A 20,141-nucleotide genomic window follows, 5' to 3' on the forward strand; every position below is an offset into this window, starting at 1 on the left:
AAGTCCCACCATCACACTTAACCCCTCCTTTTTTATATGGCTTTCATTCATAGCTATTGCATTGTGTAATATGTTTGTTGATCTCTAATTGGTCATGGTAATCACATGCTACAGACAAGGCCAATCACTGTGCATCAGAACACAATAGTCAAAGCTGGTGAAGTAAAATTAGAAAAATATATACATAAAACTTTTTCAGAAATAAATTGGCACGTGTGAATGTATTCACCCCCTTTGTTATGACATCCATAAAAAGCTCTGGTGCAACCGATTACCTTCAGAAGTCACAATTAGTGAAATCATGTCCACCTGTGTGCAATCTAAGTGTCACATGATCTGTCACTACATATACACACCTTTTTGAAAGGCCCCAGAGGCTGCAACACCTAAGTAAGAGGCACCACTAACCAAACACTGCCATGAAGACCAAGGAACTCTCCAAACAAGTAAGGGACAATGTTGTTGAGAAGTACAAGTCAGGGTTAGGTTATAAAAAATATCCAAACCTTTGATGATTCCCTAGGAGCACCATCAAATCTATCATAATCAAATGGAAAGAACATGGCACAACAGCAAACCTGCCAAGAAACGGTGCACACCAAAACTCAAGGACTGGGCAAGGAGGGCATTAATCAGAGAGGCAGCACAGAGACCTTGGCACCCCAGATGTTTTGGAACTACATTTCCCATGATGCTCAACTACACTGCAGAGTGCATGAGCATCATGGGAAATGTAGTTCTAAAACATCTGGGGTGCCAAGGTTCGCCATCACTGCCTTAGGACCTAATGTGGACCTGGAGGAGCTGCAGAGTTCCACAGCAGAGACTGGAGTTTCTACATAGGATGACAATAAGCCGTTGGGCTTTATGGCAGAGTGGCCAGAAGAAAGCCAATAATTACTTACAAGAAAAAACAAAATGGCACCTTTTGAGTTTGTGAAAATGTATGTGGGAGACTCACAAATTGTATAAGGAAGGTGCTCTGGTCTGAAGAGACAAAAACTGAATTTTTTGGCCATCAAAGAAAATGCTACGTCTGGCACAAACCCAACACATCACCCAAAGAACACCATCCCCATGCTGTGGAGATGTTTTTCAGCAGTTGGACTGGGAAACTGGTCAGAGTTGAGGGAAAGAGGGATGGTGCCAAATACAGGGATAATCTTGAGCAAAACCTGTACCACTCTGTGTGTGATTTGAAGCTAGGACGGAGGTTCACCTTCCAGCAGGACAATGACCCCAAACACACTGCTAAAGCAACACTTGAGTGGTTTAAGGGGAAACATGTAAATGTGTTGGAATGGCCTAGTCAAAGTCCAGACCTCAATCCAATAGAAAATCTGTGGTCACACTTAAAGATTACTGTTCACAAGCGCAAATCATCCAACTTGAAGGAGCTGGAGCAGTTTTGCAAGGAGGAATGGCCATAAATCCCAGTGGTAAGATGAAGCAAGCTCATAGAGACTCAGCCAAAGCAACTTGGGAGCTGTGATAGCTGCAAAAGGTGGCTCTACAAAGTAATGACATTAGGTAGGGTTAATAGTTAAGCACATTGATTTTTTTGTTATTTTGTTTTATTTGTTGGTTGCTTCACAATAAAAAAAAAATCTAAGTTGTGGGTATGCTCTGTAAATGAAATGGTGCAAATCCTCAAACAATCCATGTTAATTCCAGGTTATGAAGCAACAAAACATGAAAAATGACAAGGGGGTGAATACTTTTGCAAGGCATCGAATACATTGGGGAGATTATTTGATCCCCTGCAGATTTTGAAAGGATGCCCACTTACAAATGTAGGGTCTATAATTTTTTATCATGGGTGTATTTTAAATGACAGACAGAATATCAAATCCAGAAAAACACACAATACAAATGTTATAAATTGAGTTGCAGTTCAGCGAGTTAAGTATTTGACCCCCTACCAACCAACAATAATTCTGCCTCCCATAGACTGGCTAAAGTATGTGCTCATGTTGTACACAGATTAGTCCTGGGAATTTAAGAAGGTGCTCCTAAAGACCACTCATTATGTGCATAAAACAAACATGTGCACAGAATCTTTCTTCCATTCAAACCTCACTATCATAGGAAAGACCAAAGAGCTGTCAAAAGGACGTCAGGAACAAGACTACACCTGCACAAGGCTAGAATGGGCTACAAGACCATCAGCAAGGAGACAACTGTTGGAGAGATTTGCAAATGAAAAATTCAAAATAACCATTAACCACTTGCTTACTGGGCACTTAAACCCCCCTCAGTCCCAGAGCAATTTTCAGCTTTCAGCGCTGATGCACTTTGAGTGACAATTACACGGTCATACAACACTGTACCCAAATGAAATTTTTATCATTTTTTTCCCACAAATAGAGCTTTCTTTTGGTGGTATTTAATTACAGCTCGGAGTTTTATTTTTTGCTAAACAAACAAAAAAAGATGCAAAAAAAAATAAATAAAAAAAAAATCATGTTTAAAAGTTTGCAAACGGGTCATTTTTCTCCTTCATTGAAGTGCGCTCATGAGGCGGCACTGGTGGACACTGATAAGCTGCACTGGTGGGCACTGATAAGCTGCACTGGTGGGCACTGATAGGTATAGTTAAGGCAGCACCGATGGGCACAGATAAGGCAGCACGGATGGGCAAAGATGGGTGGCACGGATGGGCACTGATAGGTGGCACTGCTGGGCGGCACTGCTGGGCACTGGTAGATGACACTGATGGGCACGGATATGTGGCACGGGTGCAGCACCTTTGTTAAGGCAGATTGTGGGCACTGCTGGGTGGCACTGTGGGCACTGCTGGGTGGCACTGTGGGCACTGCTGGGTGGCACTGTGGGCACTGCTGGGTGGCACTGACGGGGGGCACTTTTTTTATTGTTGCACTGGCAGGGGGCAGGTGGGCACTGACAGGGTTGCAGGTGGGCACTAGCAGTGCTGGCCATGATCGGGACTGATGTCCCGATCACGGCCGCCGGTGATCGGCTTTTTTTTTCTCCTCGCGCTGACAGCGTGAGGAGGAATAATAGCCGATTACCGGCTCCGTTATATCACATGATCAGCTGTCATTGGCTGACAGCTGATCACGTGATAAGGGGTCGGGATCGACCCCTTGCACGGATCGGTGATCAGGCGAGTCTCGTAGACTCGCTGATCACAGGGCGCGCAGGCCGCTCGTGCACGGGACTACGTCAATAGACGTAGTCCCGGAAAAGGAGATCCGCGCTGTAGCCGTCAATTGACTATAGCTCAAGTGGTTAATCTCCCTAAGAAAACCATCCCTACAGTCAAGCATGGCGTTGGAAACATAATGCTTTGGGGCGGTTTCTCTGCTAAAGGTACAATATGTACCGTCGTTTGTAAAAAAAATTACTATTATTTTGATGAAGCATATACAATGGCAGCAAGTTAATTCAGCAGCTAAAGTGGTCTGCTGAGATAAAATATAGGAATGAGTAGGAATAGAAAAGTATAACCCTTTGAAGCAGAAATTATTTTTTTCCCTGGTTAGCGGTCATCATAAAACACTTCAAACAGATCAGTTAACTTAAAGAGTAACTCCACTTTTGTTAATAAAAAAATACCCCTCTGGGTGATGTACAGGATTTCACAAGAGTACACCCCTCACATTTTTGTAAATATTTTATTATATTTTTTCATGTGAAAACACTGATGAAATTAAACATGCTACAATGTGAAGTATTGAGTGTAGACTTGTATAATAGTGTAAATTTGCTGTCCCCTCAAAATAACAACACGCAGCCATTAACCGCATGCTGACCAGCCGCTGCAGTTACACTGTGGCAACATGGCTCAGCTGCGCGAATCGCTGTCATGTTACATTGGTACCATAGACTGCCACGCTCGCCCATGGAGCCGATTCAAGTGCCAGGTGGTCGCGATAACCGCCGGGCTCCCACGATCTCTCGGGGCACACGAAGAACCGGTATCTGTGTGTGTGTAAACACAGTTCCCGGTTCTCGGAGGGGAGAACAGACAGATCGTCTGTCATACAGAGTATGAACAGCGATCTGTCATCTCCCCTGTACAGTCCCATCCCCCCTTCAGTGAGAACACACAATAGGACACTTAACCCCTTCACTGCCCCCTAGTGGTTAACCCCTTCACTGCCAGTGACATTTTTACAGAAATCAATGCAATTTTATAGCACTGATCACTAAAAATTACAATGGTCCCAAAAATGTGTCAAAATTGTCCAACGTGTCCGCTATGTCACAGCCCCAATAATAAAAAAATAAATAAAAAAAAAAGCTATAAAATCTATCCATTTTGTAGATGCTATAACTTTTGCGCAAACCAATCTACACTTATTGTGATTTCTTTACCAAATATATGTGGAAGTATACATATCGGCCTAAATGGAAGAAAAAAATCTTTTATATATTTTGGGGATATTATAGCAAAAAAGTAAATATTGCTTTTTTCCCCCCTAAAATGGTCTTGTTTTTTTGTCTACAGCGCAAAACATAAAAACCGCAGATCAAATAACAAACGAAAGCTCTATTCGTGTGTGTGTGTGGGGGGGGGGGGATTAGGACGTCAATTTTGTTTGGGAGCCACGTCGTAAGACCGCACAATTGTCAGTTAAAGTGACGCAGATGTCTTTGGGAAGCCAAATGGTCCGGGGCTGAAGTGGTTAAGGTCTAAACCACAGGCAACAAAAGTGCGTACACCCCTAAGTCAAAATGTCCAAATTAGGCCCAATTAGTTATTTTCCCTCCCTGGTGTCATGTGACTGGTAAGGGTTAAAAAGGTCTCAGGTGTGAATAGGGAGCAGGTGTGTTAAATTTAGTGTCATTACTCTCACTCTCTCATACTGGTCATGAGAAAGTGAGAACATGGCACCTCATGGCAAAGAACTCAAGATCTGAGAAAAATAATAGTTGCTCTACACAATAGCCTGGGTTATAATAAGATTGCCAAGACCCTGAAACTGAGCTGCAGCACGTTGGCCAAGGCCACACAGTAACATAACAACAGGCCTCGCCATAGTCGAACAGAAGTTGAGTGCATGTGCTCAGCATCATATCTAGAGGTGGGTCTTTGGGAAATAGATGAGTGACGAGTGCTGCCAGCATTGCTGCAGAGGTTGAAGGGTCAGCCTGTCAGTGCTCAGACCATATGCCACACACTGCATAAAATTGGTCTGCATGGCTGACGTCCTAGAAGGAAGTTTCTTCTAAAGTTGATGAACAAGAAAGCCCACAGTTTGCTGAAGACAAGCAGACTAATGCCTCCTACACACAATCGGATTGTTGGCCAACAGAGTGTCAGACTTTTGTCCGAAGGGCATGTGCCAGGAACTTGTCTTGCCTACTAAGGGTACACAACTGTCACCCAACAATACGAGGAATTTCAGCTCTTGACCGCCACCCTTTGGGCACCTTCTGCTAACGTCATGTTTGGTGAGCATCGATTCTGAGCGTGCATGTTTGTACTTTTGTGAGCCGGACTTATGTACAGATGATAGGAAAATCTGAAAACAGACCGTTGTCTGCTGAAAATTTGTCTACCATCCAACATTTGTTGGCGGAAAGTTGGACAACAATTGTCTGATGGAGCGTACCAACAGTCGGATTTTAGGCAAACAGTCAGTCCTCACACACTTCCGCTAAAAATCCGATCATGTGTACGAGGCTTATGAATTACTGGAACCATGTCTTGTTGTCTGATGACACAAAGATAAAACGTATTTGGTTCAGATGGCGTCAAAGGTGTGTGGCAGCAACCACGTGAGGAGTACAAAAGCAAGTGTATTCCAACATAAGGACTCCAAACACAGTCCTGGGCAGCTCTAACTGCAAAATTGATGATGTACATATAGAAAAATCTCAGGATCAGCACACTTTACAGTTTATAACCTATGAAACAGTTAAAACCATTTAACTCCTGTGTTTATTTTAAATTAAAAGCTACAGAATTGGGAAACAAAGACCAACTCTGTTATGGCAAGTTTAGCTGGGCACAGAGACCTCATGTTGATGAACCAAAAGGAAAACCTTAGAACCCTAAATTGTAATACTTTTCCCATGAATGTAGACACTGCTGACCATGTCTCACTTGATCCAGAATGGCAGTGTTCCCAGATCTAAATGCTTTCTAGGAGAGCCGATGTGTGAGTGATGAAGGGGGGTGTGGAGGAATAAAGGAGGGGTGCAACAAAACTAAAGTAGAGCTGAAATTCCAGCAGAAATGCAACAGGATAGACATGAATTAAATGAATCGGAATTTCAGACTCTAAAATGTACTGTCAGCGCTCTTAAGCACTGTGGAGCTGTGACTGCTCTGATTTACAAACAGCGATCATGTTACACACATATTGGCACTATAAGTGCATGAGAAAGCTGGAGTTGTTGGAAAGAATAGGGGTGGGACTGGGCTCATTCACTCAAATTCAAAGTTACTCAAGAAACCACATTTTCAACGAATACTGCTTTTTTGTTTTACATATCCGTCAGAGAAATCTGAAAAGGATGTCTGGACTTGATTTACTCTGCCATTTAAAACCCAACTAGCAATGTTATTTTCAGACGTTCACAAAACTTACAAAATTGTTGTTACATACATTATATATATTTTAAATGAAAGTATTCTTGAGCTCCCTGTAATTTCCATGAACCTGGGGTACTCAATATGTCAACAGGACCCTCCAAAGTCAGAGTTCCTATATATGTTCTACTGCAAGTGCAATATACTAGTATGGGGAGGTAAGGCACATTGTATTAAAGCGAGGTACCACCCTAAAGTGTAACTTCCGCTCATCGGAACCCTCCCCCCCTCCGGTGTCACAGTTGGCACCTTTCGGGGGGAGGGGGGTGCAGATACCCATCTAAGACTTCTAGGCATAGACTCCCACGGGAGTCTATGCCGTTTTCTGTCTCGGCGTGCTGTCTGCTAGGACACATTCCCATTGCGCTAAGCGACTCGCGCATGCGGGAACCGGGAAGTGAAGCCGCAACGCTTCACTTCCCGATTCCCTCACTGAGAATAGCTGCAGCAGCCGCCAAGAGGTCGATCGGCCTCAGCTGCCGACATGGCTGGACCCTGGGACAGGCGAGTGTCCATTTAATAAAAGTCAGCAGCTGTAGTATTTATAGCTGCTGGCGTTTAATAATTTTTTTTTTTGTAGGTGGAATCCCTCTTTAAGAGATGTGTATGTGGAGTTGGGGGGGGGGGGGGGGGTGAATCGGGGACAGAGATGCACTAAATTACCAAAAGTACTGGGGACGTCTGCCTTTACATGCACAAGAACTTTAACTGCCTCTTAGTCTGTAGGGTTCAATATGGAGTTGGCCCATCCTTTGCAGCTCTAACAGCTTAAAGACTCTTCTGGGAAGGCTGTTTGGCCCTTCTTCCAGAAGCGCATTTGTTAGGACAGGTACTGATGTTGGACAAGAGGACCTGGCTCGCGGTCTCAGCTCCAATTCATCCCAAAGGTGTTCTGCCAGGTTGAGGTCAGGACTCTCTGCAGGCCAGTCAAATTTCTCCACCCCATATTTGCTCATCCATGTCTTTATATACTTTGGTTTGAGCACTGGTGCACAGTCATGTTGGAACTGACTCTAGGAAGAGTCCTGGTGGTTCCAAAATTCCATTTATGGATGATGAAGGCCACTGTGCTCATTGGGACCGTCAAAGCTGCTGAAAATTTTCTGTACCCTTCCCCAGATCTGTGCCTCGATACAATCCTGTCTGAGGTCTACAGACAATTCCTTAGACTCCATGGCTTGGTTAGTGCTTTGACATGCCCTGTTAACTGTGGGACCTTGTATAGACAGGTGTGTGTGTGCCTTTCCAAGTCATGTCCAATCAACTGAATTTACCAAAGGTGGACTCCAAACAAGTTGTAGAAACATCTCAAAGATGATCAGTTGAAACAGGATGCACGTAAACTAAATATTAAATGTCCTGGCAAAGGCTGTAAGTACGCATGTACATGTGATTTTTTATTTATTTTTTATAAACTTGCAAAGATATTAAAACAAACTTTCACTTTGTCATTATGGGGTATTGTTCGTAGAATTGTGAGGAAAATAATTAATTCAATCCATTTTGGACTAAGGCTGTAACACAGGGGTTTACGACCTACGGCCCACCACCGCTAAATGCCCAGCCGGTCAGTGCCCGTGCTGAATTTACGTGCACGACCCCTGGACAGGGAACTGCACATTAAACAGCAGGTGATTGGTTGCCGGAAGATCCTAGCATCCAATCACCAGCCCTGTGATACTGGCCGATCTCTGCTGTGGTGTACACCTGTGTAAGGTAGGAGAGTTCTAACTTCAGTGTGTGTTTGTGGGGTGCAGGGTAGCAGAGGGCACTATGGGGGGTGCAGGAGACAGAACACTGCTTTGGGGGGGCACAGGACACTGTGGGAGTGATGTGAAGGGGGACAGAGGACACTGCAATAGGAAAGGGGGGCATATTAGGGTAGAGGTCGTCCGATATATCGGCCGATATTTGCCGTTTTTTAATTAATCGGCATCGGCCGATTGTTAAGGCCGATTTAGAACAGCGGGACTTGGAAATGACTTCTGTAATAGAAGTCAGTGTAAGTTGCCTGAGTCGTCATAGAAACGACTTTCCTCCTCTCTGGGCAGTCTGCCAAGAAAAGAACAAAAAGATACAATGTTTACACTTGAATGAATGAAATCATCTCAGTGTGTAGAAGTTCTCAGTTTAACCATTTAAAGACTAAATCTTTTCTGACACTTGTTGCTTACAAGTAAAAATCCTGTATTTTCTGCCAGAAAATCAGTTAGACCCCCCAAAAATTATATATATATAATTTTTTTTTAGCAGAGATCCTAGGGAATAAAATAGCGGTTGTTGCAATATTTTATGTCACACGGCATTTGCACAGAGGTCTTTCAAATGCATTTTTTTGGGAAAAAAATACACTATTTAAAAAATAAAAATAAAAAAACAGTAAAGTTAGCCCATTTTTTTTTTCGTCCAAAAGTTTTGACTACCTGTTTTTATTTAACCACTTTCAGACCGGACCATTTTGCTGGTAAATGACCAGAGGTCTTTTTACACTTTGGCACTGCGCTGCTTTAACTGGTAATTACGCGGTCATGCAATGTTGTACCCAAACAAAATTTGCGTCCTTTTCTTCCCACAAATAGAGCTTTCTTTTGATGGTATTTGATTGCCTCTGCGATTTTTATTTTTTGCGATATAAACGTAAAAAGACCGCAAATTTTGAAAAAAAATGATATTTTCTACTTTTTGTTATTAGAAAAATCCAATAAACTCAATTTTAGTCATACATTTAGGCCAAAATGTATTCAGCCACATGTCTTTGGTAAAAAAAAAGTCAATAATTGTATATTTATTGGTTTGCGCAAAAGTTGTCACATCTACAAACTAAGGTACGTTTTCTGGAATTTACGCAGCTTTTAGTTTACGACTGCCTATCTCATTTCTTGAGGTGCTAAAATGGCAGGGCAGTACAAAACCCCCCCAAATGACCCCATTTTGGAAAGTAGACCCCCTAAGGAAATTGATAAGAGGCATGTTGAGCCCATTGAATATTTTATTTTTTTGCCTCAAGCGATTGAATAATGACAAAAAAAAAAATTTTTTTTTTTTTTTACACAAAGTTGTCACTAAATGATATATTGCTCACACATGCTATGGGCGTATGTGAAATGACACCCCAAAATAAATTCTGCTGCTTCTCCTGAGTACGGGGATACCACATATGTGGGACTTTTTGGGAGCCTAGCCGCGTACGGGGCCCCGAAAACCAAGCACCGCCTTCAGGCTTTCTAAGGGCGTAAATTTTTGAGTTCACTTCTCACTACCTATTACAGTTTTGAAGGCCATAAAATGCCAAGATGGCACAAAACCCCCACAAATGACCCCATTTTAGAAAGTAGACACCCCAAGCTATTTGCTGAGAGGCATGTTGAGTTCATGGAATATTTTATATTTTGCCACAAGTTGCGGGAAAATTACAAACTTTTTTTTTTTTTTTTTTTTTTTAACAAAGTTGTCACTAAATGATATATTGCTCATGCATGCCATGGGCATATGTGAAATGACACCCCAAAATAAATTCTGCTGCTTCTCCTGAGTACGAGGATACCACATATGTGGGACTTTTTGGGAGCCTAGCCGCGTACGGGGCCCCGAAAACCAAGCACCGCCTTCAGGCTTTCTAAGGGCGTAAATGTTTGAGTTCACTTCTCACTACCTATTACAGTTTTGAAGGCCATAAAATGCCAAGATGGCACAAAACCCCCACAAATGACCCCATTTTAGAAAGTAGACACCCCAAGCTATTTGCTGAGAGGCATGTTGAGTCCATGGAATATTTTATATTTTGCCACAAGTTGCGGGAAAATTACAAACTTTTTTTTTTTTTTTTTTTTTTTCACAAAGTTGTCACTAAATGATATATTGCTCACGCATGCCATGGGCATATGTGAAATGACACCCCAAAATAAATTCTGCTGCTTCTCCTGAGTATGGGGATACCACATATGTGGGACTTTTTGGGAGCCTAGCCGCGTACGGGGCCCCGAAAACCAAGCACCGCCTTCAGGCTTTCTAAGGGCGTTACAGTTTTGAAGGCCATAAAATGCCAAGATGGCACAAACCCCCCCCAAATGACCCCATTTTGGAAAGTAGACACCCCTAAATTTAGGGGTACACTAGTGAGACTAGGTAATAAATGGCGGGTGCCCTGAAACTATAAAAAAATAACTAACCAACCAGCGTCACCTGTAACAGTTATATGGTGATCACTGGTGAAAGGGTTAACTAGGGGGCAATCGGGGGGCTTTATGCGGTAGTATATGGGGGTCCCTGGCGCTATAAAAAGCTGCAGCGAACCTAAATACCTACCTGCCTAACTAGCGTCACCTGTGACACTAATACAGCGATCAGAAAAACGATCGCTTATTAGGCTGGGTTCACACTGGAGCGATGCGGGAACGCCACGAATGCGCGGCGGGTTCCCGCATCGCATGCCTCCCGGCGGCAGTTCACACTGCCCTATGCGAACTGCTGGGAGTGTCAGTGAAATGTTACTGACACCCCCAGATCAGTTCGCATATCGCAGTGCGATCTGCAAACTCGGATCGCATGGTGTGAACACCCATGCGATCCGATTCTGCTGCGGGCCAAAAAAAGGGTCCCGTGCGAATTTGCGGCGGGTGCGGCGGGTGCGGCGAATGGCTGAACTCGAATCGCACAGAGATCGGATGTGATTTGCACTGCAGTGCGGTGCGAATCACATCCGTTCTCATAAACCGCTGCAATGTGAACCCAGCCTTAGTGACACTGGCGACGGGGGGTGATCACGGGGTTAAACCTTTATTGGGGGGGTTAGGGGGGTACCTTAGAACTAAAGGGGGCTAACCCTAACTGCCCTAACAGTTATTAGTCACAAATGACACCCGCCGGGTGATCAGGGGGTTAAACCTTTATTAGGTAATAAATGGCGGGTGCCCTGAAACTATAAAAAAATAACTAACCAACCAGCGTCACCTGTAACAGTTATATGGTGATCACTGGTGAAAGGGTTAACTAGGGGGCAATCAGGGGGCTTTATGCGGTAGTATATGGGGGTCCCTGGCGCTATAAAAAGCTGCGGCGAACCTAAATACCTACCTGCCTAACTAGCGTCACCTGTGACACTAATACAGCGATCAGAAAAATGATCGCTTATTAGGCTGGGTTCACACTGGAGCGATGCGGAAACGCCGCGAATCCGCGGCGGGTTCCCGCATCGCATGCCTCCCGGCGGCAGTTCACACTGCCCTATGCGAACTGCTGGGAGTGTCAGTGAAATGTTACTGACACCCCCAGATCAGTTCGCATATCGCAGTGCGATCTGCAAACTCGGATCGCATGGTGTGAACACCCATGCGATCCGATTCTGCTGCGGGCCAAAAAAAGGGTCCCGTGCGAATTTGCGGCGGGTGCGGCGGGTGTGGCGGGTGCGGCGGGTGCGGCGAATGGCTGAACTCGAATCGCACAGAGATCGGATGTGATTTGCACTGCAGTGCGGTGCGAATCACATTCGTTCTCATAAACCGCTGCAATGTGAACCCAGCCTTAGTGACACTGGCGACGGGGGGTGATCACGGGGTTAAACCTTTATTGGGGGGGTTAGGGGGGTACATTAGAACTAAAGGGGGCTAACTCTAACTGCCCTAACAGTTATTACAGTCACAAATGACACCAATGCAAAAAAAAAAAAAAAAAAAAAAAAAAATGACATTGGTGTCACTGTGACTGGGGGGCAGGGGTAATTGGGGGGGTGATCGGGGGGTAAAGGGGGGGTGTGAGTGTGCCTGGCATGTTCTACTGTGTGTGTAGAGTGTTGGTGCAACTTACTGATCCGCTCTCCTCCGTGTCGGAACGAAAAATACCGACACGGAGGAGAGAATACATCACTTCCTCTCCTGTGTTTACATTACAGGAGAGGAAGTGATGTCACCGGGGATTTCTATTCGTCGGGAGCGATCGCGAGGGGGTGGCCATGAATGAATGGCCGTCCCCTCGTCCGGGATCGCTCCCGTACGAAAACCGACCGCCGCAGGCACCGGGCGGGGGCCCGATCGGGCCCCCGACCCGCGGGAGGCAAGGGACGTACATGTATGTCCTTATGCCTGCCCGTGCCATTGCACCGACGTACATCGGCGTGCGGCGGTCGGCAACTGGTTAATATATAGGTTTTTTTTTTTTTATCTAAATCATAAATACAAGTAAACTGATTGGAGGTTTGTTTTGTTTAATAAATATTTAAATGTAAGACATTTTCTGTATCACTTATGAAGGCCGCTTTCACACTGGAGCGGGCAGCCGTTGATGGTAAAACGCTGCAAGTTTTAGTAGCTCTTTACCATCATTTTAGCGGCGCTATTTGGCTGCTAGTGGGGCACATAAAACCCTGCTAGCGGCCGAGGAAGAGGTTAAATGCGCCCGTGAAGCACCGCTGCCAAATCGCATTGCATGCGCTTTGGCAGTGGTGCCCATTCATAGTCGCCTGACAAGTCGCGCTCCGTTCTGTACTATGGAACCGTTCTAATAGGAGTGACTCAAGTCGCTCCGACTTAGAAAAAGGTTCCTGTACTATTTTTGAGGCGACTTGCATTGACTTCTATACAGTTGTCGTTTTGCAAGTCGCTGCTGTGAGAAGTCGTGTGCAGGTCGCGTCTGAGTCGCGCTGCAAGTCGTGTCGCCCCTGTGTGAAAGCACTCTTTTTCACACAGACTGCAGGGGAGCCGTTTTGCAGGCACTTTACAGGCGCTATTTTTAAACCAAAAGCGCCCAAAAAATGTCCCACTGGGAAAGGTGTGTTAGATTTTATGAGATCAAGGGGGATTAAAAAAAATAAAAATAAAAAAAATAAAAAATAAAATAAAAAATCGGCATCATATATCGGCTATCGGCCGCCATGATTTCTAAATATCGGCATCGGCCAGAGAAAAACCCATATCGGTCGACCTCTATATTAAGGGCAGGAACCCCACTTTCCATAGGGACAGGTAACATCTCAAGACCATGCTGACTGGAAGAGCGTCAGCCACCCTTGGGTGTAAGGATGGGGAGGGGGGGTAATAAAATTTGAAACCCCACCCACATGCTCGCTCAGGGTGAACTGGCTTTGTATTAGTGAAGCTCCTTAACCCCTTGCCGCCGAGGGTACGCAGATGTGCATACTCTGATTTCGGGGGGTTATACCGGGATGATTCCCGCAGCTGCAGGCATCATCCCGTTACTGTTTTTTTTAGAGCCGGTGATTGGCTTTCCAGCTAAAAGCCACTCGGCTGTTATACCGGAGGAGCGGGAGAAGATGTCGCTGCCTCCCGTCGCTCTTACCGGGGCTCCTGGTCCATCATCATTCCATTGTCAGAATGAACCATGATAGGGCAGTCCTGAAGCTCCACCGTCCATGACCGTAGGGCCAGACATACTGCCTGTAATTCCAGGACGTTGATGGGCAGGATCTGTTCTGTCCCTGACCACTTCCCCTGAGCTGTGAGCCAGTCTAGGGTCGCTCCCCAGCCTTAGAGATTGGCATCTGTAGTCGGTACTCTCCAAGAAAGGATTTTCCCATTCGCAGGTTCTAATCCTGCAAACACCAATTTAGGCTTTAGCATGTCCGAGGAGATAAGCACATTGGATAATCCAGGGCTTGTCCTCTTCTGTTCCAAGCCAACAAGATGTCCTGTTGTAAAGGTCTGGAATGGAACTGGGCATAGGGCACTGCCTCAAAAGGAGGATACCATCCTCCCTAGAAAACTCATATGGAGCCAAAAGAGTTGTCTGGTGCCCCTTATCTGATGCACCTGACAGGTGGCAAGAATACTCTTGCTTGAACCATATCTAGGATCAAACCTAAATATTTTTGACTTTGAGCTGGTTTCAAGGCTGACTTTTCAGTATTCATGATCCAGCTTAAGCTTTTCAAATACTGCACTGTGCATATATTATGCTCTTTTCTAGAGCCTGTAGTGAGATTGATCTCTGAGCTGGAGGTCATCCAGATATCCTAGCACCAAGATCCCTTGGGCCCTTAAAAGACCCAGTACTGGTGATAGGACCTTTGTGAACACCCAGGGAGCTGTAACAAGCCCGGTGGGTAGAGCCACAAACGAAAAATAACGTTTTTCTACTGCAAAACGTAGTAACCTCTAATGAGGCTGAAAGATAGGCATGTGTAAATACGTGTCTTTTATATCGATGGAGACTAGAAGTCTCCCGTATGGAATGAGGCTACTACTGAGAGGACAGACTCCATCCTAAAGGACTGGAACAGATACTTGTTAAGGGATCTTGGGTCCAAAATGGGCCTAGTGTCCCTGTTGGCTCAGAAACATATAAACAGGTCTGAGTAAAACCCTGTACCCCTTTCGGATACAGGAATCTCTAAAATCACTCCTTGATGAACTAGATCAGCGATTCTCAACCAGGGTTCCTCCAGAGGTTGCTAGGGGTTCCTTCAGCATTGGGCCATTTCTGCCTCTAGGATAAGTTCCCACCGACACCATTGATCCTTTCAGCTATCTGTAAGCTGCACATCTGTGATCTGCACATGTGTAATTCTTCCCAATGATCACCAGTGTAAGGAACACACTTCCCACTGACCATGACACTAATGTATCGTGAGTTGTAGATTCCTAATTTTTAGCAGGGGTTCCCCAAGACCAGAGAACTATTTCAAGGGTTCCCCTGTGTTGAATAGGTTGAGAAAGGCTGAACTAGATGTAGTGCCTGAAGCAATAAGTTCCTTTTTGGATGATCCGAGGGAATGCTGGATCTTAAAAACCTCTGAGGGGGGAACCCCCTGCAACTCCATCTTGTAACTGCAAGATATAAATTGAGATGACCACTCATCCTGAATTTTTGTTCTCCAAATAGCCGCAAAGTGCAGCAGCCTTCATCCCCACTCTACCAGTATCCATTCACCTGGAGATAGAGTATAACCCAACAGGTAATGAATATTAGCCTGACTCTGTGCCCCATGATGTAGAAAAAAATAAATAAATAAATAATAAATAAATAATAATAATATAAATATATACACACACATACACACACACATATATATATATATACACACACACACACGATTTTGGTGGGGAGGATTGCCTTTCACAAATACTGAATACTGTAAAATGAAAACCTTCATATTTTTAGAGAAATTTGTATATTAATATTTTTGCATATGTTCAATTTGAACCATTTTGCAAAAAAGCAAGGTAATAATTATAATATTTGTTATTAACTCCATACATGTGAAGCTTTTATACTTGGTGGGAATTTTGGAAAATTAGCTGTATTTATCTGCCAATTGATAAACATTTTCACAAATAACGCAGCGTCCAAAAAAAAAATAAAAAAAAAAATAAAATATCAGTAGCACTTTTTTTTATTCTACTGACCACATGCTGTCAGAAAATGTATAGTTTGGGGGGGTCTTTCATAAATTTGGAAAGCTATAAGTGAAAAAAAAGGAAAATAAAAAAATTGCAAAAACGTCAGGCCACCTGAGTGTAAAATCTGGAGCACAGGGCCTGGCAGTGAGAGGGTTAATCCATTACATTTTAACTACATTGCTTTTCCATATCTGATTTAAGTGGGTTAAAAAAAAAATTAAAAAATTTTAAAAAAAGGGCAGATTTTAAAACAAGGCAACACAGCACATAATTTGGGTGTCTTTTTAAAGAAGCCCTTGTGTTTTTAACACTGCAATTAATGGAAATGATGCAAGCCTCTACCAAAATGCAGCCACTAACCTGAGCCACTTTTACGGAATTTTGAGTGGAGCCACCAGCATGATAATCGACTTTGAACCTTTTCACCAGCTCCTCAAACCTGAAAAACAAACCACAAGATGTGAGTCAATAAGAAGTTCATGTGAGAGGAATTCAGAGCTAAAATGTAAATCTGTAGTGTTAGGATGTGGGTCAGCAGGATACACTGTGCTCATTAGTTTCTTTACAAGGTGTGAGCTGAGAAAACCAAGGTTAGACATGCATAAAGAGACCAGCGAAGGCACGACCTGCACATAAACTATGCTGGCACAGAGACAAGACTGAAAAAAACAAGGATGAGTGTGTGGGGATTTTTTTTTTTTTTTTCGGACTACAGTATAGTCGTCATTCATAGATGCACACATCTACCTGCCATTTCAGCCAACTAGTCCATGTAAGAGAAACAAGACGATGAACCCACCGAAAGTTAGCATTTTGTAATCTGATGCAATATTTTGTTGTGTCATGTAATTCTGTTACATGGGGACTACCTTAGATACCTTTTCTTTTGGTTATTTTTTAAACCGTACAAGAAATCACTGGGCACCCTTTTTTCCTATCAAGTTTGTGTCATGGCTTATATGGTATATTTTTGCATCATTCTTAAGCTTAAAACAGATACTTGGATGTAAATGTATCTATTTTGCTTAAATAATTGTTAAAAAATGCTTCAGGTATAGAAGATATCAAGGCCAGAAAGCCGCTATTTGGCTGTGAGATCAGATAAAATTAACGCGCAAGTTCACATTTACAGAAAATGTAAGGTGAACTTACACTGGACCCCATTGCCCCCGGTCCCGCTGACCTGAAGTCCAGAGATATCCTGTTGTGACCCATTGGATAGCTGCTTTAATGGTCCGGGGATTGGAAATCTTTCTTGCCTCTTCTCCAGCACTAACCGGACGGGCTACGATTGGTCGGCGCCACCCATGTGACTGTTGACCAAATAGAATGCCTACTATATGTACCTTTATGAGGTACGTTTAGGAGATTAAGCCGACCAGTAAAGCGGTTGTCTGTGTTGTCAGACTCCAGGTCAGCGGAACCGTTTGGAGGGATAAGTGGGAGTCCATTGTAAGTTCACCTTACAGGTTTTTCTTTAAGGCCGGGTTCACACTGCTGCGGGGGGAGATCCAGATGTGATTCGCACCGCACTGCAGTGCAAATCACATCCGATCTCCGTAGCGATGCGAGTACAGCCATACAGATAGTATGGCTGAATTCGCATCGCTCCCGCAGCAAACTCGCACGGGACCCTTTTTTTGGTCCGCAACAGAATCGGATCGCATGGGGGTTCACACCATGCGATCCGATTCCTGTGCGAGTCGGCAGATCGCACTGCGATATGCGGACGGATCTGGGGGTGTCATTAACATATCATTGACACTCCCAGCCGTCCGCATAGGGCAGTGTGAACTGCCGGCGGGAGGTGTGCGATGCGGGAAAACGCTGCGGATTCGCGGCGTTCCCGCATCGCTGTGGTGTGAACCCGGCCTTAAGGTGGACTTTACTCTTTAAAGTGTATCTCAACTTGAGAAACAAACATAACCCTCTGGGTGATCTATGTACTTTACAAGGAGTTTGACAAAACTTTGTTGCAGATTCCTACTTTTTGTTATTGTGAAGAAATCCAAGTGTGTTTGTATGTGTCCATGTGCTTAGTGAGTCTAATGGGAGTGGTTTCATAATTATCAACCAGCTGCTGCACCAGCAGGACACTAAAGAGGAAAACAGCTGGGCCTGCATCCCTTTATATGCAATTTCCCATTGGGTGTATCTTACCAAAAATTTAATTTTTGATGCAGCAGGGACGTCTGAAATCTGACTTGTCTCCTAGTGCAGACTTCAGGGAAAATCAGTAAGCCAAATCACACAATAGGGAAATTACATATCTGGGATGAGCCCTGTACACATTCTGTGGACAGAAAACCTCCAAAAAGGTAGCCATATTGCATTTTACAGAAAATTACAGCAGCTGCAGACTGAAAAAGCAAAAGTAGTTTTTAACAACATTCAGTTAAAAAATGACTTGTGTCGCTAATGTATACGATATATTTTTTTCCCCCACAAAAGTTGCGTTACCCTTAAAGCTGGCCACACATGGGTCAGTTTTGTTGAACGAGTAAAATGGATTTGATTCCCCCATCCAAATATTTGATGTGGATATAGTAATCCTCCCTGTGGTGTCACTGTGTTCCGACGATGGGGGGGGAACTTCCACGCCATCAGAAGACACAGATCGGCACTGCAGCCCATAGCCGGCGCTGCTAATCCAGCAGAAATATACTGACAGGGCGGTCGAACAGAAGTCATTAGATCAACTTCTGCTCAACCACAGTGGCCATAGAAATTCTTCTGCTCCCTGTTGAACAAGCTAAATGTGTATCCTTGTATGGGCCACTAAACACAAGATCCATCACTGATAAGCAACTAGGTGTTAAGAGCCAATATTCCTGAGACCCAAAATGGGAAAAAAAAAAATGCTAAGTGTACACATCCAAATTTCTATAGGTTTTAATTATAGATTTCAAATAGTGTTCCCTTACAAGTCACAGAAGTTTAGCTGGGGTAAATTTTGGAATAAGGTCATACAAATTCTTCTGGTTTGAATGTTCATCTGGAAAGAGGAGAGCATCACAGCATGAATCCATTCCAACATATGACAGCTCACAGATCAGATGTGCCACATGAAATGCCTTATCATTTGATGTATAAAAACATGCTATTATTTCCATAGCAACCTTGCCTCTGACATCTCTCACAAAAGACGGGGAAATATAGGAGTTATTTTCAGGTTTCAGAATTATAGTAGGAGTTATGATCGTGAATCAATCTACAGAACATATCCTAAAAAGTATATAAATATCAGGGTAGGGCAACAACTACCCCAAAGTCAAAGTTTAGGACCCCCAAAAAAAAACCAAGAAGTGCGCCTCTCTCAGCCATAAAACCCACAATTTTTATTTTTTTTTTTAAATCACAGAAATGAACAAGCAGCGATTATGAATGTATAAGTAGCATAGAACAGAAAGTATAAAGCAGTCTTGAAACTTTGTGTGTCAACATTTACACTATACTTAGGCAAACATTTTAGTCTCAAACTGCAGCAAATTCAATGTGTGAAGATTACAAACGATTTAAGAAAGAAAACATTAGGCGCGGTTCACGCTGCCTCGACTCGTCATGTGACTGGAGAGCGCATTTCTACCCGGAGCATTTCCTACCCATTACATCTGAGCAGCCCATGTGACTAGTCACATGTAAGCGTATACACGTGTGTGACTAGTCACATGTAAGCGTATACACGTGTGTGACTAGTCCTGTATTCATGCCCACTAACCAGGTAAATAATTTCTGTGCCTGGCAGATATCCACACTATGCAACTTCCAAAAAAATAGATTTAATTTCAAATATATATTTGTATGACATCTTAAAGTGGTTGTATACCCACTTTATTTTTACCTGCAGCTAAGCCTAGAATAAAGTTTAGTAGATATTCACTTTGCATGCAGCCACAAACGTCAGCAGCGCATGCAATGTGAATGCCCGGCTGAAGGTCTGGCAGACGCATGTGCGGGAGTGACGTCATCACGGCTCTGGCCACTCACAGCACTGGAGCCGCGAACCCGGAAGACACGCCAAGGGCAAAATGTCAGCTCCCTCTGCGTATACCGGACTGCAATATGGCAAAACCTTGTTCTAAGGCAAGTATTTCATAATGAGATAGTATGCGGTGAATACTAGCTTATTATGCCTTTGCCTTACAGGTTTTTTTTTTTTTTTTTTCACTTTTTTTCTCCTGAGGGTATACAACCGCTTTAAACAGTTTATTGATAAGTTTCATTCT

At 43.8% G+C, this 20,141-nt stretch overlaps 1 protein-coding gene across 3 annotated transcripts in view; it reads right to left on the reverse strand.

Moving 5' to 3' along the window:
- Positions 1 to 20,141, reverse strand: part of ADK (adenosine kinase) — a 258,251-nt gene that overhangs the window by 111,544 nt on the left and 126,566 nt on the right. For all 3 annotated transcript variants that reach the window (XM_077454045.1, XM_077454046.1, XM_077454044.1), the window contains exon 4: positions 16,276 to 16,354. In XM_077454045.1, the coding sequence (XP_077310171.1) occupies positions 16,276 to 16,354 (79 nt within the window). The remainder of the gene's footprint in view (positions 1 to 16,275; positions 16,355 to 20,141) is intronic.

The sequence above is a fragment of the Lithobates pipiens genome, unplaced genomic scaffold (genome assembly GCF_037356315.1).
Source record: "Lithobates pipiens isolate NorthernLeopardFrog02 unplaced genomic scaffold, aLitPip1_a1.2 Scaffold_25, whole genome shotgun sequence".
NCBI classification, from domain to species: Eukaryota; Metazoa; Chordata; class Amphibia; order Anura; family Ranidae; genus Lithobates; species Lithobates pipiens.